The following is a 26568-nucleotide window of genomic DNA, read 5'->3' on the forward strand; positions in this document are numbered from 1 at the left end:
CATATCTGTCCTTTTCCTGTTCTTGATCTGCTGCTATGTCTTCCCTGCGCTCAAACCTCCGTGCTTCATCTTGAACTTCAGATCAATAGCTAGAGTTCTAAGTTTTGACAGTAAGTGAAAGGCAGTCTGAGAAATGTTGCGGATTAGTGACCTGGCACATTATATTGACTTTTTGTTCCCCCTTCTCTTTAAACCAGTGATGGACAAGAGTACAGCAGAAGGCTACGAGCCTCATGTTGTTGCTGAAGCTGTTCTCAGTGCTGTTTGCAGAAGGAAGAAGGATGTCCTGGTAGCAGGGTTACTGCCAACAATCGCCATTTATATGCGAACCTTGATTCCGAGTCTCTTCTTTCCCATTATGGCAGCCAGAGCTAAAAAGGAACGGAAGATGAAGGATGATTAACCTTGTCCTAGGTCCCCCAACTCACTCTGAACACTGTTAATGCCTCTTGGTGCAATTCTGTGATTGGCCACCACAACTGTGACCGTATGTATCTAAATATGTCTCCTGAACTCTTTTTGGAACGCTGTCTGCTGCTTGCACTGAAACCAGGGTAGATTCAGTACATTTGAATGTGAGCTTTTAAAAGAAATTGAATCCTGCTTTAGGAGGGTTTGTAAGAGCAGAACAAATATACAACATTATATGGAACACTCCCTAAGTTTAACGTCAGTGTAAAGCTGAACGCACCCTGCACCGATGCTAAACTTGAACTACACGTCACCTGTGAACATCTGAACCAATTCCAAAGTGGAGTGAACTGAAACTACCCCACTTTGGGGACTCTCACTCTACTCTATGCTGTTATCATGTCTGCCCCAGAAAGTGGTTTCAGACTGAGCTTGCACTCTAACTGCATCATCAGTACATGAAGAAATCCCTAGTAATGGTGCAAATACATTCGAAGTATTTAAATATGTCAGTAATCTACGTACACATTTTCAATGCATTATGTTTCTGGGTAAGCAAATAAAAATAGTGGATAAATCTTTGATGTTTGTCAGATAGCAAGGACCCACCACTTCGAATATTGTTTTCAGCTTCAACGCCTGTTTTGTGTGAGCGAACTGGTCATATCTCGTTATTAAATGTATTGAAATGGCACACGGAACCATATAGACCAGGCAAGCCCCTGCTGGGAGCTGATTTCAACAGTTGGGTGGGGTTTGTATTGGGGAAGTGCAGATAACGTGACCGCACTGAATGTTAAACAGTTCCACATTTTACCTTGTACGCCTGTCCCGTGATCCCCTAGCCTTGTTTCAGTTGCTGGAGGGGTTCAGAGTGGAAGTTTTTAATTCCTCCTCCCAACCCCCGATTCTGAACTAAAGCATCTGATTGCACTGTTCACTACAGCTAGGGAACCTTCTATTGGAATCAATACAATTCCAGACCTGGTAGTAGAGGGCCAGATAATCTCTTGCTAATGTTGTCTGTCTACTATATGTAAAATGAGGAATTCAAACAGAGAGTGGGAAGAAGGGGAGACAGCATTTGTTCTCATCAGTCATTCAGATAGTGTTACAAAAAGGTTCCAGTCCACTTATTTGAATGGATGTCACATATTTTGTGGTATTATTTAAAGTACCCAGTACTGGCAAATATTATCTGGGAGTTAATTCCAGAAAATAAAAATCCTCAATCAGCTTGCTATTTACTGAATTACTCTTTGTTTTATGATAATGCTGAATGACTACTATACCAATCTACACAACATGTGACTCCGCTCCAAAAGACTAACTTTGCACAAAATACTCCCAGAAATATTGATGTAGGTGTTATTATATAGAATTATTTTCTCAATGCAGCACAGGCTAAATATAGCTTTGACAAAGGAAACATCCTTCCACTAATTGTTACGTTACACAAATGGACTCCTGTCCTCTTTCCTCTTCCTTGCCCACACATGCAATGGTGCAATAATTACAAGGTTCTGCAATTGGCAGGTGAAAATGATTCATTTATTTATTCAGAAAGAGCTATTTACAAAGGAGGACAACAAAAACCTCCATAGTCTTCAATTCCCAAGGATCAACTGCCGAGTTCAACCGCTGATCTCCCATTGTCACCCTTCAACCGCCGTAACACAAGCTTGACCTCATGCTGTACCTCCACAGAACGTAAGCTTGGACTTGTGTTCAACTGCTCTTGGCCCCATGCTGTATTGCCATTCTGTGTTCCTGAACTCGTGCTGTACCACCATATATCACACTGTGCTGCACTATCACATCTCCCTCCCCTTTTAAGTTCTTAACCAACACATTTATGAAACCACAGCTATTTATATGAACAGGTGATAAAGTTATGTTTTAAAATGTTTGGCTAGTATAGTAATTCTCTGAGAATGTCTCATCTTTTAACATCATTCTATCCATTTTGGTTATCATTACAGAATCCATGTTTCTCTTCACCATCATCATGCATTTCCCCCCACTTCTCACCAACTTCCATCTTTTGCGAGGGTGCTATTTGATACGGGGGTGACTACAATCATTTGCAACCAAGAGGCTGTTCCCTGCCTGTAAGCCTATCAACACTCTCTGTGAAGGTTACATTACCATTAGGAACATCACTGCTGAGCCTGACCTCATCCAGGACAAAGAATTAAAAGTCTAACAATGACCATGAAACCACTGTCGATTGTTGTAAAAACCCATTAATGTCCCTGTCGCCCTTACCTGGTCAGGCCTACATGTGACTCCAAATCCACAGCAATGCAGTTGACTCTTAAATGTCCTCAAGAATGGGAATAAATGCTGGCCCAGTCAGTGACATTCACATTCCATGAATGATTATATAAAAAAAATCAAACAGGAGATAAAACAAACAACTCTGTTGCATGTTTTTATTTCCTAGAACCAGGTCTCCAAAAGCCAATTGTAGAGTCCAAGGATTAGCCGAGCTCAGCAGACCCTGCTGAGACCAACAATTCAATTCCTTAAGGTTCAGCATAAAAACCATAACCCAACCACTTACTACCAATTATTAACCAGTGATATTTGCAGCCCCTTAAATATCAACAGTTGAGAAACCCAATGGGAAACAACAAAGAAAAAAAATGAATAATGTGGCCTAATCATTAGCACTGCTGCCTCACAGCACCAGGACCCAGGTTCAACTCTGACCTCAGGTGACTGTCTTGTGTGGAGTTTGCACATTCTTCCCGTGTTTGTGTGGGTTTCCTCTGGGTTCTCCAGTTTCCACCCACAGTCCAAAAATGTGCAGGTTAGGTTGTGATTGGCCAGATTAAATTGCCCCCTAGCATCAGGGAGATTAGCAGGTGAGGTTACAAGGATAGAGCTTGGATTGTGGTCAGTGTGTAGACTCAAAGAGCTGAATGGTACCCTCTGCACTGTAAGGGTTCTATGATTCCATGGCAGTGAGTAATCAAAAAAAATTACATCAGAACAACTATTAATAATCTCAAGACTTTAATTTTGATGTGACCTATATAGAAGAATATCTACATCCATTCATTTACTGGCATTGACTCCTGGAGACATCAAGAGCCACTATGCTTGTCTTTTATGTGTAATGATAGCCCTGGTGTGAATCAGTGACATTATTACTATAGGCTTATTAAAATACAACCTGCAGCAGATAATCTTATGGGTAGTTTGTGTTGCTGCTTATGACATTTATGGTTTTACAATTACACTGTGATAATAGTAATCAGGCCATTGTACAAAATCCCATCAGAAATATTGAATATTCAATCCACAGAAATTGCAGCAAGAGCTATTTGATATCATGGTCAAAATTAAATAACAACTCTGGCCAGAACTTTACAGTCACAGCTGTTGCAAATAATGATTTGCTTCCACTAGTTAATGATAGATGGTGCAAAAAAATGTTGCAAAGAATTTTCAGTAATACTGTTTTGGTCAGTTTAAAAGGCATATCTCTTGGTATGTTTATTTGGTGGGCAGTGTCTAGCATACTTGTGGTTGCTAATGTTGACAGTAAAGGGGGCCCTTCAACAAAGCTGGCTGGAGAAGGTTGGGATGTGATTCACAAGAGGTAGGGAGTGTCTGCAAGTGGGATGACATGGGAAGGATGGAATGGGAGGGCTGAATCAGAGGATGGAATTGGTCAAATGGTAAGGACAATTATTTGATATTCTGTGCACTAAAAATTAAGATTCATCCCCAAAAGAAATAAAAAATTAAGATTCATTAGATGCGAATGCCCGATTACTATTATCACAGTGTATTTGTAAAGCCATAAATGTCATGAGCAGCAACACAAACTACCCATAAAATTATCTGCTGCAGGTCACTTTTCAGTAAGCCTATAGTAACAATGTCACTGGTTCACATTTGGGCCATCATCATATGTAAATGACAAGCATAGTGCTTAGTAGCTCTTGATGTCTATACTCGTCACTGTCAGCAAAGGAATAGATATAGCTATTCAAAATAGTTATATCAAAATTAATGTCTTGAGTATTAATAAAGCAAGGTGAATGAAAAGGCTACAGCGAGTAAAAGAAGGGTGTAAACTAAATAGTGGGGGGACAAGAGATCAAGTTTGGGAAGATGTGATGAAGAGAGACAAACAAGGCAAGGGGAACGATGATCAGAGCGTGACAGGAAGTGGACAAACCCAAAAATGCACCAACAGATAAGGCAAAAGGTTACAAAATAATAAAAAGACAGAACAAAAGTCCCTACCTGAATATGCATCACATTCACACCAGATGAATCGACAACACAAATAAATATGTGTAACCTGATGGTCATTACAGAGACATAGCTGCAGGATGACAAAGAGTGGGATCTTAATATTCAAGGGTACATGGCACATAGGGAGGATAGGAAGCTAGGAAAAAGTGAAGGGGTAACTCTGAGATTTAAGGGTGACATTGATGCAATAGAGAAATATGTTCTGGAAATCAAGATGTAGAATCAGTTTGGCTAGAGATGAGAAATAAAAAGTCACCTATGGAAGTGGTTTCTCAGCCCCCTAACAATAACCCCACTGCAGGATAGGGTATGCACACAGAAATCATAGGACTTGTGAGAAAGGTAAATTGGTAATCATGGGTGATTTTAATCTACATATAGATTAGACAAATCAGATTTTAAAAAAAATTAATTTGTAGGACGTGCATCTCTGGCTGCCCAGCATTTATTGCCCATCTCTAGTTGCCCTTGAGAAGGTGGTGGTGAGCTGTCTTCTTGAATTGCTGCAGTCCATGTGCTATGGGTTGTCCCATAATGCCATTAGGGAGGGATTTTGACCCAGTGACGGTGAAGGAATGGTGATATATTTTCAAGTCAGGATGGTGAGTGGCTTGGAGGGGAACTTCCGGGTGGTGGTGTTCCCATATATCTACTACCCTTGTCCTTTTAGATGGAAGTGCTTGTGTGTTTGGAAGGTGCTGTCTAAGGATCTTTGGTAAATTGCAAAGGTATACTGGATGATGAGTTCCTTTAGTGAGTGTTTTTAGGAGTTTCTTAGAGCAGCACATTTTAGCAGAGTGTAGGCTCTACGAGATCTGGTAATGTACATTGAGTCAGGATTCATTATCTTATAGTGAAGGCACCCCTAGGTAGTGGTGATCATAATATGATTCAATCTCACAGTTTGAGAGAGAAGAGTGAAACTTAATCTAATGTTTTAAACTTAAATAAGGGCACTTATGAGGACATGAAGCAAGCTAGCTAAAGCGAACTAGGAAATTAAGTTAAGGGACCGGTCAGTTGAGATGCAGTGGCAGACACTGAAGGAATGCTCAGAAAAAATACATCACAGTGGGAAAGAAAGACTCCAAGCACACATCATACACGGCTGACTAAAGAAGTTAAAGATGGTATCTAGGTGAAAGAGCATGATATTCCAGAGAGATGAGTGACAAGTCAGAAGATTGGATGGAATTTAAAAACCAGCAAGAATGTCTGAAAGATTAAGAGGAAGAAATTGTAGAAAGCTAGCTGGAAATATAAAAAGATAGTTTCTCCAGGTATTTAAAAAGGGAGCATCTGTGCTCCAAAGAGAGAATGAATCATAGAATCCCTACAGTGAAGGAGGCCATTCGGCCCATCGTGTCTACACCAACAACAATTTCTCTCAGGCCCTATTCCCGTAACCTCACGTATTTACCCTGACACTAAGGGACAATTTAGCATGACCAATTAAACTAACCTGCACATCTCTAGAACATAAGAATAAGAACATAAGAAATAGGAGCAGGAGTAGGCCATCCAGCCCTTCGAGCCTGCCCCGCCATTCAATAAGATCATGGCTGATCTGTCGTGGCTCAGTTCCACTTTCCAGCCCTCTCCCCATAACCCTTAATCCCCTCTCCTATCAAAAACCCATCAACCCGCGTCTTAAAAATATTTAGCGAGGCAGCCTCCACCACTTCAACGGGCAGAGAATTCCAGAGATTCACCACCCTTTGAGTGAAGAAGTTCCTCCTCAACTCCGTTCTAAACCGCCCCCCTTTTATCTTGAGGCTGTGCCCCCTAGTCCTACTGTCTTTTTTGAGCGGGAAGAGTCTTTCCACCTCTATCCTATCCATCCCATTCATCATCTTATACGTCTCAAATGAGATCTCCCCTCATTCTTCTAAACTCTAATGAGTACAAGCCCAGTTTATTCAGCCTCTCCTCATAGCTCAACTCCCTCAACTCCGGTATCAGCCTAATAAACCTCCTCTGCACTCCCTCCAAGGCCAAAATATCTTTGCGCAGGTGCGGCGCCCAAAACTGCACACAGTACTCCAGCTGCGGCCTCACCAATGCCCTATATAGCCGCAGCAAGACCTCCCTACTTTTATATTCAATCCCCCTCGCTATGAAGGCCAGCATCCCATTCGCCTTCCTGACCACCTGCTGCACCTGCAAGCTGGGTTTTTGCGACTCATGCACAAGGACCCCGAGGTCCCTCTGCACCGTCGCCTGCTGCAGTTTTTCGCCCCGTAAGTAATAGTCCTTCCTACCATTCTTCCTACCAAAGTGGACCACCTCACACTTGCCAACATTAAATTCCATTTGCCATTTCCTGGCCCATTCGCCCAGCCTATCTAGATCCTTCTGCAGACTCTCCACACCCTCCGCACAATTTGCCGTTCCCCCAGTCTTGGTGTCATCAGCAAATTTCGACACTCTACACTCGGTTCCCTCCTCCAGATCATCTATATAAATGGTAAAAAGCTGAGGCCCCAGCACCGACCCCTGGGGCACTCCACTAGTCACCATCCGCCAATCCGAATAGCACCCGTTGACCCTGACTCTCTGCCTCCTATTTGACAACCAATCCTCTATCCACGCTAACACCCTACCCCCAACTCCATGACACTCGACCTTCTGCAATAACCTCTTGTGAGGCACTTTGTCAAACGCCTTCTGAAAATCTAGAAAGACCACATCCACCGGCTCTCCTCTATCGACTGCCCTAGACACATCCTCATAGAACTCCAGTAAATTTGTCAGACACGACTTCCCTTTAATGAAACCGTGCTGCGTCTGCTCTATCAAGCAATTCCCTTCAAGATGACTCGCAATTTCCTCCTTAATGACAGATTCTAACATTTTACCTACCACAGACGTTAAACTAACCGGCCTATAATTCCCCGCCTTTTGCCTGGCACCCTTCTTAAACAACGGTATGTATATAAATTTATGTTTGACTAATTCATTGGAATTCTTTGAGGGAGTAACAAGCAACATTGATAAAGTGGAACCTGTGGATATGCTATAGTTAGATTTCTGGAAGGCATATAATGTGATTCATGAAAGGTTACTACACAAAAATTTTTTAGACTGTGGGAGGAAACCGGAGCACTCGGAGGAAACCCATGCAGACACAGGGAGAATGTGCAAACACCACACAGACAGTGACCCGAGACCAGAATTGAACCCGGGTCCCTGGCACAGTGAGGCAACAGTGCTAACCACTGTGCTGCCCATAATGGGGAATTAATAATAGAAAATAAGGAAATGGTGAAAGAATTGAATTGAACATATATTTTATACCTGTCTTCACTGACAGCAAACAAATAACATCCCAGAGATAATTGTGAATTATATGGTTAAAGGGAGGAAGGAAGGAACTAATAACAGTTACAATCATCATGGAAAAGGCGCTGAAAAAATTTTTGGAATTGAAAGCTGACAAGTCCCCAGATCCTGATGGCCTTCATCCTATGATCCTAAAAGTAGTGGTTACTGAGATAGTCAATGTATTGGTTTAAATTTTCCAAAGTTCCCTAGGTTTTGGAACAGTCCTATCAGATTGCAAAGTAGTGAATATGACCCCTTTATTCAAGAAAGGAGGGAGTCAGAAAGGATAAAACTACAGACCAGCAGAATATCTACCATATGCAAATTGTGGGATTCTATTCAGGAGGTTACATAGGGAACTTAGAAAATCTCAATGCAATCAAGCTGAGTCAACATAGTTTTGTGCAAAGGAAATTATGTTTGACTAATTCATTGGAATTCTTTGAGGGAGTAACAAGCAACATTGATAAAGGGGAACCTGTGGATATGCTATAGTTAGATTTCTGGAAGGCATATAATGTGATTCATGAAAGGTTACTACACAAAATCAGAATTCGTAGTATGGTAACATATTAGCACAGATAGAAGATTGGTTAAATGACAGTAGGTATAAATGGATCATCTTTGTGTTGGCAAGATGTGATGAGTGAATTGCTGCAGTGATCAGGGCTGGGGCATTAACAATTTATATCAATCACTTGGCTATAGGGTCAAATGCAGATGGCACAGTGATTAGCACTGCTGCCTTACAGCACCAGGGAGCCAGGTTCAACTGCTGGCTTGGGTCACTGTTTTTGTGGAGTCTGCACGTTCCTCCCACAGTCCGAAAGATGTGCTGTTCGGTACATGGGCCATGCTCTATTCAGCCAAACAGGTGCCGGCGTGTGGTGACTGGGGGTTTTCACAGTAACTTCATTGCAGCTTATTTGTGACACTAATAAATAAACTTAAAACTTATATGTACGGCTGCTAAATTTGTGGATGGCACAAAGATAGGTAGGAAAGTGTGATCGGAAGGACATAAAGGTCAGGATTTCTCCGAAAAAAACAACTGTGCCCAACAGACAGGGCAACGGGACATTTTCCCACCTGTTTTTTTGGACGTACTAAACTGAACGAATCTCCAACACTGTGCATCACAGAATGCCTCAGAGAGATTCATGCTAGAAAGGAGAGGGGAGGGGAGGCCCTCATCCCACTAGAGAAACCTACAGTCTAATACTGAACGGGCCACTGCACGTCTGCCGATTTATCACGGGGAGATCGGCAAATGCACACTGGTCCCCCTACCATCACCGGCCTCCTTATTGCTGGCCCTCCTGACATTTTCCCAGGACCCACTCACCAACCCCGATCGCTCGCCTGCCAACTTCCCTGCCACACCCCCCCCCCAGCCTCATTGGTCGACGTGGCTACCCCAGGCAAGTCCCAATTTCTTCCCCCCCCACCCCCACATCCAATCCCAATCACCCTTACTCCCTCCCCAACTGATCCCATTACAGGTGGCAGTAGGTTCCCCCAGCTGCCACAGATCATCCCCCAAGTAGGCCCTCCAAGTACGACCCACCCCCTCAGCCACCACTTCCTTGGCACTGCCCAAGGGGCACCTCCCCTTTTCCCCTAAACTACCGGGGGAAGGGCCTCAATCGCCTCTATCCCCATAAGCAAGGTGAGGACGCCTGTCCCCATTGGTGGGGACCAGTTGTTGTAAAACGCTGCTGGTGGAGTATCTCAGGAGGGCGGGCACAGGGAAAGAGACATTACTGGCCTGGAAACTACGGTCCCTGACTCGCTAATCATATCGAAATTTCAATATGATTAATCAGCCCTGCACCAATTTCTGGTGCAGAGCTAATAAGGCAAAAAAAAGGGCCTAAGAGACTGGTGATTGGCCAGGCGCCAGTCTCAAGTTCTGCTAAAATCTGATGTCTCCCAGCCAAGGAATCTGCAAAGGGACAGAGATAGGCTAAGTGAATGGGCAGATTTAGTATAATGTGGGAAAATGCAAACTGGTTCACTTCAGCAGGTGGAATAATAGAACGGCACATTATTTAAAGAGGGAGAGATTGCAGAATCTGAGGTACAGATGGAGTTGGGTGTCTTATTACACGATCCAGGAAAAGTTAACACACGGGTACAGCAAGTGATCTGGCAGACAAATGAAACGTTTATCACCAGGTGAATGGGATATAAAAGTAGCTGTGTTTTACTGCGGGGCATTTGTGAGACCACATCTAGAATGCTGTGTATTATTTGAGTCTCCTTACTGAAGAACAAATGAGTTAGCAGTTCAGAGAAGGTTCGCTTGACTAATACCTGGGGTGGAAGGCAGGGAGCGGGTTATCTTATGAGGAGAGGTTGGAGAGGCTATCCATGTAAGTTTAAAAGATTATGATCTTACTGAAACATACAAGATACTCAGGGGACTTGATAGGGTGTATGCTGAAATATTGCTTCACCTTGTAAGAGAGACTAGAACAAGACGACACAGTTTGAAAAAAAGGGGTCTCCCTATTAAAGCCAGATGAGAAGAAATTTCTTCTCTCTCTCACCAGGTTGTGAATATTTGGAATTCTTTTCCCCAGGAGAGCAACAGAGGCAAGGTCAGTGAATTTTTTTAAGGCAGAATAGATAGGGTTATTGATTAACAAGTGAGTCTGATTAACAAGGGAGTCAAAAGTCATCAGATAGGTGGAATGTGGAGTTGAGGCCACAATCAAATCAGCCATGATCTTATTGAAAGGCTGAGCAGTAACAACATGTTCCCAACAAAAATCATCTCCAAACTCTGTGACCTAAGGCTTGATTCCTCCCTCTGCAACTGAGTCCTGGACTTCCAAACATAAGGATAGGCAACAGCACCTCCTCCACGACTATCCTCAACACTGGTGCCCCATAAGGCTGTGTCCTCAGCCCCTCACTATACTCTTTATAAACTTATACTCCAATTCCATTTTCAAGTTTGCTGATGACACCACCATAATAACGAGATGCAGTACAGGAAAGAGATAGGGAATCTGATGCAATGGCAATAACCTCTCCCTCAACGTCAGCAAAATGAAGGAGATAGTCATCGACCTCAGGAAGCATAATGGAGGACATGCCCCTGTCTACATCAATGGTAATTAAGTGGAAATAGATGACAGCTTCAGGTTTCTAGGTGTCCAGATCACCAATCTCTCCTGATCCCTCCATGCTGACACTATAGTTAAGAAAGCCCACCAACTACTCAGCAGGCTAAGGAAATTCAGCATGTCCACTATGACTCACCAATTTTTACAAATGCACCATAGGAAGCATCCTTTCTGGATGTAACACAGCTTAGTATGCTCCTGCTCTGACCAAGACCATAAGAAACTACAAAGGTTGTGAACGTAGCCCAGACCATCATACAAACCAGACTCCCATCCATTAACACTATCTATACTTCCTGCTGTCTCTGAAAAGCAGACAGCATAATCAAGGACTCCACACACCCTGGACATATTCTCTTCCACCTTCTTTTATTGGGAAAAAGATAAAGGTTTGAGGTCACATACCAACCGACTCAAGAATAGCTTCTTCCCTGCTGCCATCAGACTTTTGAATGGACCTACCTTATATTAAGTTGATCTTTCTCTATACCCTTTCTGTAACTGCATCACTACATTGTGCACCCTCTCCTTTCCTTCTCCCCATGTACTCGATGAACAGTATGTTTGGCCTGTATAGCGCACAAGAAACAATAGTTTTCACTGTGTCCCAATAAATGTGACAACAATAAGTCAACTCAAACATGGGGTCAAACTCCTGCTGTGTGTGTGTGTATGGGTGTGTGCGTGTGCGAAGTTTGCTTCTACAGACAAAGATGATGGTCAGAGCTGCACCCTTCGTTATTCCAACATAGTCTGACTTCAACTGCGCAATCCTAGACTCAAGGAAGAGCAGTTATAATGTTATTGCAAAACTTGAACCCTTAACAAGGGCATTGCTATGGAACAAGATTTGCTGTGAGGAAGTAGTTTTCTTCAATTATAGATGCTGAAATTATAACATGCAAATTTGAAGGAAATTCGTATTTATCCCTCAAATAATATTGTCAGTAATAAACCTATCCTCTAACTCAGGAAAAAACAGCTTCCAATTAGACTTGCATATCCTTGGATAATAAACATATCACAGAGCCAGACATTTGTATTTATGTTCATTGGCCTTTTTTTAAATACACATACAACTTTATGTAGTTTTTTTTTCCCCCCAAAGTAAGATATTTGATTAAAGTATTTGATGATATAACTGGAAATTCTGGATGTAATGAAGTACTTTTGCAATCAAGATTGACTGCAAATGTTTTGCAGATATATGGTAGTGCATATTTAAAAGCTTTCCTGTCAAGGGCATTTCATACTACAATGACACTGACACCAGCTGCAGTGCCTCATACACTGCTGCAGGAGCTGGAAATGTTCTGGCTTGTTGAGCTCTGTACACAGCATTTGTTTCTGAAATAAGAGCAAGTTTAATGGTGCACGCTATTAAAGTGTGAATCATCTAACAACTTGTGGCAAAGCAGAGATAATCCCTGTAAATGGCAAATTGCCACAAGTTACAATTTGTGTCAGTCTGCTGTTAGTCTTCTCAAAGCAGCAGTTCATTGCATATAGGGTTGTGAATCTTTGGAATTCTCCACTCTGGAGGGCTGCGGAAGCTCAGTATTGGAAACGTTTGAAGCAGAGACTGACAGATTGCTAAATGTCAATGATGCAAAGCAATATGGCGATAGTGTAGAAAAATGGATTGAAATGGATGATCACTTCTGATTGTATTGAACAATGGAGCAGGTCCAATGGGCTGGATGTCTCACTCCCTCAATTTCCCTGCAAGTTTCATTAAGTTGTTACATTTCCATGTTAATTAGCAAACTCATCGTAAAAATGTTAGCATAGGCATCATTTTAATGAGATGTTCTTCCAATTTCTCCCAAATTCTGGCTCAGAAAGGGAACAATTTGAACAGTAGAATCTGATTCCTATAGTGAACATTGCTTGAAATATTTAACTTTTTTTGTTACTTTTCTTTTGTCTTTTCCTCATTCTATACATGATGACTTATTCATCCTATTTCCTTTTCAGTCATTCCACTGTTTCTTTCTCAATCATAAATCTTATGGATAAATCATTGGTCCCATGTTTACTAAAATCCCAGATCTCACCATGCCTTTACCAGCTTCCAGCAACTCACAAAAACGTTTTCAACCTGAAGGCATCCAAGATAAAAGCCAAACAGGGCACTCGCCTCACTCCAGTATATTCTGACTTATTATACTGTATGCTTATTTAGCAAGAGCCTGGATGGAGCTCGGAGTGACAGACATATGACTGATCAAACCCTAGTGAATTAAGTTGGGATACAATTAACTTTACCACAAAAATACTTATCCAACATGGTACATTGCTTCCATTTCAACAGGAGTAAACTGTTTAGCCTCTCATACATGTTCTGCCATTCACTATTATTGCTGATTTGTGACCTAACCCATCTTTGTCCCAAATGCTTTCTGGTTAACAAAAAGCTATCAATCTTGGTGCTATCATCAATTCTGGCAGTTGCAGAAGAGGAGTTTCAAATTTCCATTGCTGTTTGCATGTGGAAGTGCTTCCAAATTTCAAGCCTGGAAGGTCTAATTTTTAGACAACGGCCTCTCTTTATTGGTTGAATAAACTAGGATTGTTTTCACTGGAAAGAGGGGAGGGGAGAGTTGATAGACATCTACAAAATTATGACAGGCATAGATAAGAGTGAATAGCCAGAGGCTTTTTTCCCTAGGGTGGGAGTGTCAATTACAAGGGGACACAGGTTCAGGGTAGAGTGGGGGGTTAGTTTAAAGGAGATGTGCAAGGAAATTTTTCTTGCTGAGAATGGTGGGTGCCTGGAATGTGCTGCCAGAGGTGGTGGTGGAAGCAGGCACATTGGCAACATTTAAGAGGCTGGATGGGCATACGAATAGGGAGGGAAAAGATGGAAAAAGGACAGAAGGTTTTTTTTAAGTTTAGTTGGGGCATCATGATCAGCAATAGACTTGGAGGACTGAAGGCTGTTCCTGTGCTGTACTTTTCTTTGTTCTTTTCCAAGACTCCCAAACCAATTGAAATGGTTTTTATTAACTTCCAGTTCCCTATGATATTTTAAAATCAAACAATTTCTAAATGTTGAACAAGGAATAGCTTGTTCAACCTCTCCTTTTAGTCTTCAAGTGTCTGGGTAGCATCCTGGTAAATTATGCTGCACTTCCTTAGAAGTCAATACATCTGCCACGTGCCAAAAGCTGTCCACAGTATGAACAGATGTGATTTATCCAGGGCTCTCCATGATTGAAGAATGACTTCCACCTCTTGTACTGTAATCCTCTAAACAAACACTAGCATTCGGTGTTCTGGTTTCCTCCCACAGTCTGACGGACATGTAGTTGGGTGCATTGGCTATGCTAAATTCTCCCTCAATGTATCCGAGTGTGGTGGCTAAGGGATTTTCACAGTAACTTCATTGCAGTGCTAATGCAAGCCTACTTGTGACACTAATTAACTTTAAAAAATTCTGAGAGCCATTTTGATTTAAAAACTTGTTCATGATATCCTAATGATTAAGGTACATGGAGGACCAGTGGGTGCGGGTGTCCAAGTGTCAACAGAATGTGTGGGGAACTCCTCCTGTCTTACAAGTTGTTAACTACATCTGGAAAGTGAAACTTTAATACTATTTCAACATCAGATGCACAGTGGGAGATTGGATACATTGGAATTGTTTTCCTTGGAGCAGAGGACACTGAGGGGGATGATTCATACCTAAAATTATGAAGCACATAGAGTAGACAGGAAGAAACCTTTCCTCTTGATGATGATGAGATCAATGACTAGGGGCATAGACTCAAGGTAAGGGGCAGGAGGTTGAGAGGGGGTGTGGGGAAAAACTTTTTTAAAAAGAGGGTAGTCTGCAATGTCTTTAACTCTTGCCTCCACCATTCAAGTGTTTAGATGTGCATTTACGATGCCAAGACATAAGATTATGGATCAAATTCTAGAAAATGGGATTAGAATAGTTGGATGGTTTGTCTTTGACTGGCACAGACTTGATGGGCCAAAGAGTTTTTTCTGTGCTTTAGACCTGATATTCAACAGCAGCCTAATTGAGGTGTCAAAATGTTCTGAGCCCATACAGGCCTTTTCCACATATTCAAAAGTTACTGTTAAAAGGCTGATGTCTTGTCAGGAGCATTTTACTCATTTATTCCACAACAGGAAGGAATTTGTTTAAACACAACAGGTCTCATCATTGTTTGCTGGGCATGAAAGCAAAAAAAAAACATTGCCTGCCCCAAAAAGATGGCACAATGCACTTACCCAGCGGTTAGCTGACCTGTACAGATTTGATCTTTTGCTACATTAGCCAATATGAGCCAGGACAGCAGTACAAGACTCTATTGCTGGATTTTTTTTTGAGGCCGGGTGGGGGAGAGACAGGGACATGGGAGAGGTGAAAAGAAGGGGAGAAGAACATGGAGAACATCACAATCCTTACTGATCAAAAGAAAGCGATTCAGCATGCCTGTGTGGATGGCAGATGTAGTGATAAGGAGCTAGTGTGGTGCATTCATTCCCTTCCCCTAGTTGCATTTCTGTCTACAGTCAGCAGCTGAGAAAAGAAGACATCCCACCAACTTGTGGACAGAATGAAAGGAGGGAGAAGAATAAATGTGAATGGTGCCCATTTAAAACATAAAACAAATGCTAGAAAGAGAGAGGAACAGAAAATACAAACTGTACATTAGTTCACGTCAACAGAAGAGATGTTCTGATAGTCCTTTGGTAGCACAGAACTTTAGAATTGTTGGAAAAAAAGGCAGGTTATCAAAACTTTTCATCTTATACTCATCAGGATAAGTCAAGTACCTTCACCATAATGGGGAAACAATTTATATTGCATGAACGGAGTATGCCAATTGGTTGGTACATGGGCTCTGATTGGTGGAAGCATTGCCACAGTGAACACAGTATGGAATAGTTAACTGCCCAGGTTTGTTCAAATTCAACCCAAGGTAATCCACTCTGGTCAAAGCATTGCCTTTAGGAAGGAACTAGGGTTGTGGTTTTCAAACTTATTTTCCAGCAACCCATTTTATAAAATACTGCCCCTCGTGACTCATTGACCAGGGAAGCCGCAGTCACAATCTAAATGTGATTTACTGTACATTTAAAAATACACCTTACCTCTTCCTTTCTTTAAATGCACATGACTTGTATCAGGCATTACTCTGCTTTTTCTCTTCATGCTCTGGCTATATGATTTAAGTCGAGAGATCCTCATTGTCATACCGTCTTCTACAAAACGTGCACTATAAACAGAGCTTCCTTCTTCTCTTTTGAGCAGAATCACAAAACATCTTGATGTTTGGAACACATCCTACAATGTTTTGAAAGGATCACAGAACATTCCATTTTTTAAAAAAAAAGATACCTGGCAACCTATTTCCAACAGCCCTCCAATTTAAAAAGCCCTGAATCAGGGAATGAATCTCTAATCTTGTGTTTAATTGGAAGATACAACACATGAACATTTTCTTTTTGACTGCAATGGACAGGATGTGGGAGTACATGTAACTTCTTGCCTATGTGACTGAGCATAGTGAGTGCCCAACTGACAATCTTGAACTGGTTTCAAATGTAATTCTTAGCACTATCAGGATTGCTTATTTGAGCAACAAGTGAAGGTGGCTTTGCACACTTATTATGCAGCAGCATCATGAGTGGTATTCCCCACTAACAGGATGCTTCCATCTCGCCAAAAAGGTGTTCAAATGAGGAACGTGGAAGATGAATGTGTGTTTGAGAGATGTCAGGTATAAGCCGTACATCCCAACATTTAAATAGTTCCTTCAGATATTGACATAAGTACTGACTGTACCCAACCAGTCCATGCTTAGACAATACCCGATTGTGCTACGAATTACACTGAAAACCAATTTATCATCAAGTGGGCTGGCAATGTGGCTCACTTACACAGGGCCCTGTGCTTTGCAGGTGAAAAAACACATGTTCACACATTGCGTTTTTCTCAGTAAAACGCAAACTCTAGAACAGCCATTCTCCAGGGTAATGCCATGATCAGAGTCAACCTGTCCCGTTTGAATTTGAACAAAGTTGGGCAGTTAACTGTTCCATACTGTATTCACCATGGTAGTGCCTTCACTTGCCAATCAGTACTCTCTTCTTAGGCAGCAAAAATTGTCCCCTGTTACAGTCGTGAGCTATCCTGATGAGTACAAGATAAAAGCTTTGATAGCATGTATTTTTTCAGCAAGACTCAAGTTATTCTGGCATTCTGATTTAGACTGCCCTCTTAATCAGAATGTTTAGATTAACAGACACATCAGCACTGCTGAATCCGTATTTCGACAGTTTCTTGTTTTTATCTCCGAAGACATCATTGAGTGTGCTGCTGCTGCTTTTTAAGTAAGCCTCTTACAGGTCACCATGGCTGCAGGGAGGGTGCATTTTACATTTTCACTATCCATTCACACAGGTTCCCTGGGTGTAAATCCACAGCACAAAAGTCAGTACAAGTTGGCAATATTACTTACCCTTGCCATAACTTCAGCCAGTATAGCAATTCACATTATTAGCATAAAGCATATAGGTAAAAGCTGTGCAGGGTTAACCAACTTGCACTCACGTTACTGGGCAGTGATTGACAATTCTGGAAAACAGATTATTCCCCAAACATACATCAATGAGGGAGGAAAAATTATTTATAAACCAAAACCCACCCCCCCCCGTTGAAAAAAAATAGACCAACAGTCACGTTTACCTCAATGGATGCAAACACCTCTATGCCATTTAAGTACAATTATCAACTGGGAACTTTACACCTTGGCAATTCTTCCATAATCCTCAAAGGACTTGTAGCCCGGTGGTACATTAATGTCCCCATAGACAAATACAATCTTTAATTACATTGAACGGTTGGTTCACAAACTTCTGATATTAGTTGTCTGATTAACCGTTCGATTATATGGGGCAACATAGTGGCACAGTAGTTAGCACTGCTGCCTCACTGCCAGGGATCCAAGTTTGATTCCACACTCTGCGTTGGAGCTTGAGCATCTCCTTGTGGCTACATGGGTTTCCTCCAGGTGCTCTGGTTTCCTCCCACAGTCCAAAGGTGTGTGGGTTGAGTTGACTGGCCATGCTAAATTGCCCTTCAGGTGTCAGGGGGACTGACAGGGTAAATGGGGTTAGGGTTTGGGTGGGATTGTTGTCAGTGCTGGCTTGATAGGCTGAATGGCCAGCCTAGGGATTCTAAATACGTGTATTGCAAATTCAATCTATATCACTGCAAATTCTTTGCTCCCTCCAGCTTCCCCCACATAACCTTGAAGTTCATCCAATGTAATTTGACATGTGCACAGATTTTTTGTGGGCCTGGTGCTTGGGCAGGGCCACATGTTTTAAAACATTTGTGGATAAATTAACGTAGAAATATTACTTCTCCCTTTCCATTCATGAAGCTACACACCGACGTGGCTGCAAAGACTAATTCCTGGTCACCTGCTGGTATAGATAAGCTTGCTGACTGATAATTTAACATTGCATTAGTTACTTGAAAGATGGCTTGGGAATAAGATATCAATAATCTGCTCATGACTCAAAGTCAAGTGAACCCTGGTGCATTGCTGCCCTATAAATCCTATGTGGAATCCTTGTAACATCACCTATACCATCTAATTTCCTTTCTATAAGGCTCTTGATATTTCCCACTCACAACTTGTGTACCAAGTCTCAAAAACAGTGTTTGTATTGCAATAGGACAAACAAAATAAACAAATTTGCCTTATTTTAGCAGCAACACATTTTGTTTGCTCACTAATATGTTTATTTATGGTATGCAGTTCAAACCATTTAACACTATGAAATGCAACACTTTAACAAACCTACTTAATCTACTATTTTGGCAGATGCACACTTTAACAGAATGGCAAAGTAGAAAAATTTCAGAACATCAGAAAGAATACTGAAACTATCAAAGGAGCATAGTCAACTCTTCTATCTTGGGGCAGAGGGGGTTGTGAAAGGAGCGATGCATTTTCACCATGATGGTATATATAAACTACGCAATAATGTACTTCAACACAACGCACATCATTGTGCCCCTTTGTTGTAAATATACCAACATTGGTCAAAAGCTTTTTCATAAAGACACTGGCCCCATGAATGAGCAACTAGTTTCAAAGTATTATACTATGTTTTGTTCGCTACATGACCTACTTTTCAAAAAACAAAACACCGGTATATGAAAATACTTGTGGGATATTGATGGGGAAATACTGGCAAACAGGATACAGACAACCTCAACACACATTGCCCTTTACTTTAGCCAGTGAAGTGTTACAACAGTAACATTTGGGAGTAATTCATTTGGGAGCCCATGGGCTTCACAATACTGTTTCCACTGCCCCACAAATACTGAATGTGCACTTCATATATTGAAGTCTATAAGCAGATGATGGTGCAACATATAGAAAACGTTCAATGTTTTAAATACTTTTTAAGGCAGCATTAAAGTAATATTGGCTCTGGCTGAACAAGTTCCCATTACTTTCTGGAATTGGGACGGGCATTCGGAAAAAGAAACAAAATTTATCTGGCAAATGGGGAAAATGACTCAGGAAGTGTAGTTTTGACAGAATGATGTAATGGTAATTAATCTGTCAACCCTTACCTTGTTTAACATTTAATACAAGTGACGAAAATCAGTCTTGGACAAGCATCTTACACAGAAATCCAAGCAAAGTGAATTATAAAGAATGGAAAGTGTTCTTTTCAATACAAAATTATGCCATGGAGTGAGCTTTCATGGACAAAGGGGATAGAGAGATTGATATGGGTACAGAAAGACGGGGAGGAGCAAAGATGAAACTGAGAGGGAAACAAGATGAGAACAAATGCCCAAACATTGGTGTTGTCAGTTAGCAGCATAGCTGCACAGGACAATTAGAATCAAGTGACAATTCCACAGAATATATTTTGCCTTTTGTCACTTAATATGGCTTAAACTTGGTTGTATCAACTGAAGTATTTCAGTTGCATTAAACATCACAGATTGCATTTGGCAAATGTTTCAAAAAATCTTTTAAATAGTTTGCTGGAAAAACGTACACCAAACAAGAAGAAAAGTGACGGCTCAGCATACACTGCTGCTTTCCAGTTCAAAAAATGTAAAATTCCTTATTCAAGTATTTATGTAGAAAGTTAGTGCCTGCCACTATCAAATATGACAATAGCTCACGGTATAGTGTTTCATATAAACTCCATGTTAAAGAGCACAAACCTCACCATCTGGGCGTGAATGTTAACCAAGTCACTGTGACATCATTTAGCAATTCCAGCACCATTTCTTCACATTCTTTATTGGATTGTCTAAGAATGTCCAAGATACACGGATCTATAAAGTTTTCAAAAAAATTACTTTTTTTAAAATATAATTTGCATAACGTGCCCAACAATCTTTGTCTGAAGTGCACCATGTTTCATCAGACACAAGTCTTTGCCCCATTGCACACACAAAGTTCATCACCGCATTGTATAAATACCATTTCCACAACACAAGCCAAGGAAAGTAAATGCATTTTTAAAAAAATTGCATTGCAACCCTAAAGTATTAGTACAACCTGGACCCACAATCTGGGCCCCTCCAATCCTCTATATCACCCCTTCAGAACTTCATGTTGCTTCCCATGAAATATTACCATGAGGAATGAAAACAAAATACTCAAAAAACATGCAGTAAATACTGACCAATGAGTCAGGATGGAAACACCACCAAAATTATTAGGAATCTTGGTGACATTACGACTGCGTTCAAAATGTTCCCTTTTACTGCCAAATTAAGAAAAAGGCCTTCACATTGCAGCAACAGCTTGGTTGCAAGGAAACTAGAACCAGATGATGTTTACTGTATGCCAAATTCTAATTTTAAAGCTTTCTTGGATTTGGTTCGGAACGATTATACCGTATCAGAGCGCGGCTTTCACAGGTTCTAACTCCAACTCAATTTGATGTACATTTACTACAACAGAAGTGAGAAAAAGTGACAGCACAGAGCTTCAACTTTTCACCCTGGAAAAAGCAGCAGCACTGGGGGAATGAACTTATGTTACTAACAAATTAAAATCCCACTGATGAGCATTTGGGTGCTGCACCTTTCTCACTAGCCTTTATAACTTCAGCATTCCTGACTACATCACGATGACCTACACGTTAAAAAAACAAACTGAGTTATCGCACATTAAAATTCAGACACGCTAACTCTACATCTTGTAAATTAGTTTCATTTTATGCCTTCAACGTGACAACTGCAATTGGAAACTTAGACTGGACATCAGATTAAATCAATTCAAGTGCTGCAACCTAGCACAGGAAATAAATGTGAAGATCTAATACATATGCAATAATATTTCTGCATTGCAGCGATATTGTTTGGCAAAACCCACCAAAAGTCATCACTTAAAATTTCAAGAGATACACATTAAACTCTGAGCATTTACTGAGGGTCCTGGTGGGAGTTCTGTGCTGTAGAATATGATTACAACTCAAAAGCCAGGTAATGCCTTATTGGTGGAGCAGATGAAAGTAATTGAGAGGATCATTTGCCTGTTTATCACCTGAAATATCTCAGTAGTTCTGCATATATTGAATTTCTTATATAAATGTCAGGTCTGTGATCTTTTACAGAGGATCAAGATCATAGGGATGGGCAAGAACTAGAACATGGATTGAAAACTTCAGTGCACAAGGGGAGATGTTTCTAAAAATCTATTTGAGACCATGTTCCTGCAGTCTCCACTGACCACAACTTGTATTCTTAACAGTACTCTATTAGATGAATACAACAGCTCCATTTGTCCCAATCATACTGCACAGATCTCGCAAATTTTCTTCACACAGTACATTAAGGCTGCCAATGCTATTGTGTTGTGGAGTCTTTTCCTGTGAATATCATCTTTTCTAATCAGAACTACAGGTGTGGATGAAGTGAGTGTGTTCAGGGGTAACCGGGAGAGTTTGCAGGTGTCGTACTCCACTTGGTATTTGCAGCAAGGGTCGAATTGCCATGAAATGCCGTAGAGCGCTGCACAGGCCACACTGATGGCCCCGATAGGCAGGGTTACATAACGAGCGTATTCTGGAGCCATTGCTAATGGGGCTAACAGACAGACTGATCCCGCGATGACAGATGTTTTATGTAAGCAATTCCCGACTGTGATCCAGCGTGCTGTCTCATCCCCAATTCGGGTTGGCTCAATAATAATATACTTGTACTGGGTCTCCAAGGCTTGCTCCAGCTCATATTCAAATTGCTCCTGTGCATTTTCCCCATTGTAGATTTCACGTACAATATAGCAGTCTGTTGAATTCAGTGGCCCCCTACAGAAGATACAAAGAAAAACATCAGAATCATGCAAGTTGGAAAATGAAGACAACAACCGTGGCGATTGAATTATCCCTGGCATTTATAGTGAGAGGGATAGAATATAAAAACAGGGAGGTCTTGCTGCAACTGTACAGGGTACTGGTGAGGTCGCAGCTGGAGTACTGTGTGCAGTTTTGGTTGCTGCACTTGCGGAAGGATATATTGGCCTTGACGGGAGTGCAGAGGAGGTTCACTAGGCTGATACCGGAGATGAGTGGGGTTAGCCTATGAAGAGAGATTGAATAGACTGGGTCTGTACTTGCTGGAGTTTAGAAGGGTGGGGGGGAACTTATAGATACACATAAGATAATGAAGGGGATAGATAGGGTAGAGGTAGAGAGATTCTTCCCGCTTAGAAAGGATAGCAGGACTAGAGGGCACAGCCTCAAAATAAGAGAGGGGAGGAGAGGGAGAGAGTTTAGATCAGAGTTGAGGAGGAACTTCTTCACTCAAAGGGTGGCGAATTTCTGGAATTCTCTGCCCGTTGAAGTGGTGGAGGCTACCTCGCTGAATATATTTAAGTCACGGGTAGGTAGGTTTCTGATAGACAAGGGAATTAAGGGTTATGGGGAGAAAGCAGGAAAGGTGGAACTGATCCACTTCAGATCAGCCACGATCTTACTGAATGGTGGGGCAGGCTCGAAGGGCTAGATGGCCTACTCCTACTTCTTATGTTTTTATGTTCTTATCCCCAAGTTCACAAGGGCAAAAAGGCTCTAGGAAATCACCTTTTTTCATAATCAAGCTTTATGGACTTCCATAACACCCATTATCCTTCTGTCTTGGAAACTAAAGCACAACCACACTTAGCGCAACCACCGAGAGCCATGACCCACCCAGATACGACTCTGAGCAGAAACATACAGCACCACTTTACTAACAGTGAGCAGCAAGTTTGTCCTAAATTCCTTAAAGCTGCCCTAGACCAATACTGGGGAGGAGGACAAAAGTTTTCAAGAAATGAGGCAGAACAGCAACTTGTTTCAGGGTTTCCCTTTTAAACTGTGACATCCAGTCAAAAGGTTAAGTACTTTGTGGGACACAATGCAATGCCTATCATTCTCAATTTAACATTTTACCAATTAAACTCAATCATATTACTTGAAAAGAACTTCACATCTCTGCTCAGCCAAGACTTCATTGCAGTCAGACCTTGCCGAAAGTATTCCTGACAATGGAACAGAACTTTGTAAATTAAACGTTGATCTTTGAGTATGAGGCTCAAATGGATGGCCTTTCAATCCAAAGGTAAGATTTTACTACAAATCAGTCCAAGGGCTCAAAAAAAATAAATCCACGAGGTTGACAATACCCAACACAATGCACATTTTATTAACAATGTAAGAGCTTATAATATACTTTAGTGTTATTCAATTCCATCAATAGGCAACCAACTAAGAGCTGAAACCAGAGGCCTGCTGAAACCTTCTCTACAGCATTCAAGGGTTTCAGCAAAAACAGATTAAGTGGTAGCAATTGATAAACAAGTACAATTGATGGGGTGTATTCATTTGTATGATTACATAATTACAGAAACTCAATGTTATATTGTTATTCTGTGAGCTAACAATGCGTGAAAAGGAATCCTAAGGCTAGCACAAACGGCCAACAAATTCTTCATCATAGCAAACCTACAACGGTATTGTCTAACTCTGAAGAGAATGCTTTATCAAGCTGGCTTCTCACCCAGTTGGCTGAGCTAAGGATCCATTTGACTATATATTTTATGAATTAATGTCACAAGTAGGCTTACATTAATACTGCAATGAAGTTAGTGAAAATCCCCTACAGATTATCTTAATAGTTTGGAAGATAGGCTCCACACTGATTCCCCTGAAAGCAAAAGGTATTGAATGCATTCATGCTAAATTCCCAACATCTGCTCGGGACAGACTGGTAGAGGCCTTTGGGATCCAAACCAGAAACCAACACCTGGTTTTGGTGCTGGCCTTCTGAAGTATTAAGATCCTGTTTGATGTATATATTCTGGGTACTACAGGTATAGTTTCCAAGCAGAGTTAACTCAAAAACACCCGAGTTCTTGCTAAAATCAATAACTCTTCAGATAGCAGGCGATAAGGGCATACACAAACTGCTTCAAGATTCTGCGAGGTGATGAAGGAACAAATTAGATTTTACTCTCAGAATGTGTGCAGGGCAGCTTTTATAAACCTGATAATGATCAAGGACAAGCCACACACTACTTTCATCGAAAAGGCTATCAACCTAGTGACTCTCAGCTTTCACAAAGAAGTTTTAAGTTAGTGGTATGGTGGCACAGCGGTTAGCACTGTTGCCTCACAGGGATCCGGGTTCAATATCAGGCTTGGGTTGCAGTCTGCACATTCGAAATTTGCTGATGACACCAAGATTGGTGGAACGGCAAATTGCACGGAGGGTGTGGAGAGTCTACAGAAGGATCTAGATAGGCTGGGCGAATGGGCCAGGAAATGGCAAATGGAATTTAATGTTGGCAAGTGCGAGGTGGTCCACTTTGGTAGGAATAATGGTAGGAAGGATTATTACTTACGTGGAGAAAAATTGCAGCAGGCGACGGTGCAGAGGGACCTCGGGGTCCTTGTGCATGAGTCGCAAAAACCCAGCTTGCAGGTGCAGCAGGTGGTCAGGAAGGCGAATGGGATGCTGGCCTTCATAGCGAGGGGGATTGAATATAAAAGTAGGGAGGTCTTGCTGCGGCTCTATAGGGCATTGGTGAGGCCGCAGCTGGAGTACTGTGTGCAGTTTTGGGCGCCGTACTTACGCAAGGATATTTTGGCCTTGGAGGGAGTGCAGAGGAGGTTTACTAGGCTGATACCAGAGTTAAGGGGGTTGAGCTATGAGGAGAGGCTGAATAAACTAGGCTTGTACTCGTTAGAGTTTAGAAGAATGAGGGGAGATCTCATTGAGACGTATAAGATGATGAATGGGATGGATAGGATAGAGGTGGAGAGACTCTTCCCACTCAAAGGACAGTAGGACTGGGGGGCACAGCCTCAAGATAAAGTGGGGGCGGTTTAGAACGGAGTTGAGGAAGAATTTCTTCACTCAAAGGGTGGTGAATCTCTGGAATTCTCTGCCCGTTGAAGTGATGGAGGCTACCTCGCTAAATATTTTTAAGACGCGGGTTGATGGGTTTTTGATAAGAGAGGGGATTAAGGGTTATGGGGAGAGGGCGGGAATGTGGAACTGAGCCACGACAGATCAGCCATGATCTTACTGAATGGCGGGGCAGGCTCAAAGGGCCAGAAGGCCTACTCCTATTTCTTATGTTCTTATTCTCTCCGTGTCTGCATGGGTTTCATCTGGATGTTCCAGTTTCCTCCCACAGTCCGAAATACATGCTGGTTGGGTGCATTGGCCTTGCTAAATTCACTCAGTGTGCCTGAACAGGTGTCAGTGTGGCAACCAGGGAGATTTTCACAGTAACTTCATTGCAGTGTTAATGTAAGCCTACTTGTGCCTAATAAATAAACTTTAAAAGTATGTGGTCAAATCTTAGATTAGTGCTTGGATGTGAGAAACTGAGAGGAAGAGGTTCATAGTGTCCCAACTTTTGACCCATATTAGTACCTGGACTACTGAGGAATGCCAAATTCTACTTGCTGAGAGGGAACAAAAAGACTTTGTTCTCATAAAAAGGGGGATAAGAAGTCCCACAGTAAGCCAAGTTTGTGAACAACATTTCACACAGTAAAACGCACCAGAAGAATCTGAGGGAGAACTCTGGCCTATAATGACCAGTTGCCAAATATATTGGAGGGGTAGTCAGCCTCATTCACAAACACAGCTTTTTTACCAAAGCAGCTCACTCACATAAGTACTTGAATTAAATAAATTGATGAAGAGTCAGCACCATACACTGCATTTCACCAGCTAGGCAATCACGGCAGCTCGCGCTTCACAATCTGCCCTATATAGATTTTTGTATCACACAAAAGGCAATGTTTATCACATAACTGACAGTTCAAACTTGGGATGACAAATTCTGGAAGATGCCTTAAAATCCAGTCTGAATTGAGAATCCATATTTATATATTAAACAAGTTCACTCTGCAA

General features: G+C 41.6%; 2 protein-coding genes across 6 annotated transcripts in view; one reads left to right on the forward strand and one right to left on the reverse strand.

Annotated features, from left to right (window-relative positions):
- Window positions 1-1646, forward strand: part of dhrs7b (dehydrogenase/reductase (SDR family) member 7B) — a 39466-nt gene extending 37820 nt beyond the window's left edge. For all 4 annotated transcript variants that reach the window (XM_080206409.1, XM_080206406.1, XM_080206410.1 and 1 more), the window contains exon 7: window positions 198-1646. In XM_080206409.1, the coding sequence (XP_080062535.1) occupies window positions 198-403 (206 nt within the window). In that variant the 3' untranslated portion in view covers window positions 404-1646. The remainder of the gene's footprint in view (window positions 1-197) is intronic.
- Window positions 1647-18348: 16702 nt separating this feature from the next.
- The window catches only part of tmem11 (transmembrane protein 11), a 34548-nt gene continuing 26328 nt past the window's right edge, over window positions 18349-26568 (reverse strand). The window contains exon 2 of one of the 2 annotated variants that reach the window (XM_080206415.1): window positions 18349-22466. In XM_080206415.1, the coding sequence (XP_080062541.1) occupies window positions 21950-22466 (517 nt within the window). In that variant the 3' untranslated portion in view covers window positions 18349-21949. The remainder of the gene's footprint in view (window positions 22467-26568) is intronic. The other variant, XM_080206414.1, reaches the window with a different exon arrangement.

This window comes from Carcharhinus amblyrhynchos, chromosome 18, assembly GCF_965287045.1.
Source record: "Carcharhinus amblyrhynchos chromosome 18, sCarAmb.v2.hapA, whole genome shotgun sequence".
Lineage (NCBI taxonomy): Eukaryota > Metazoa > Chordata > Chondrichthyes > Carcharhiniformes > Carcharhinidae > Carcharhinus > Carcharhinus amblyrhynchos.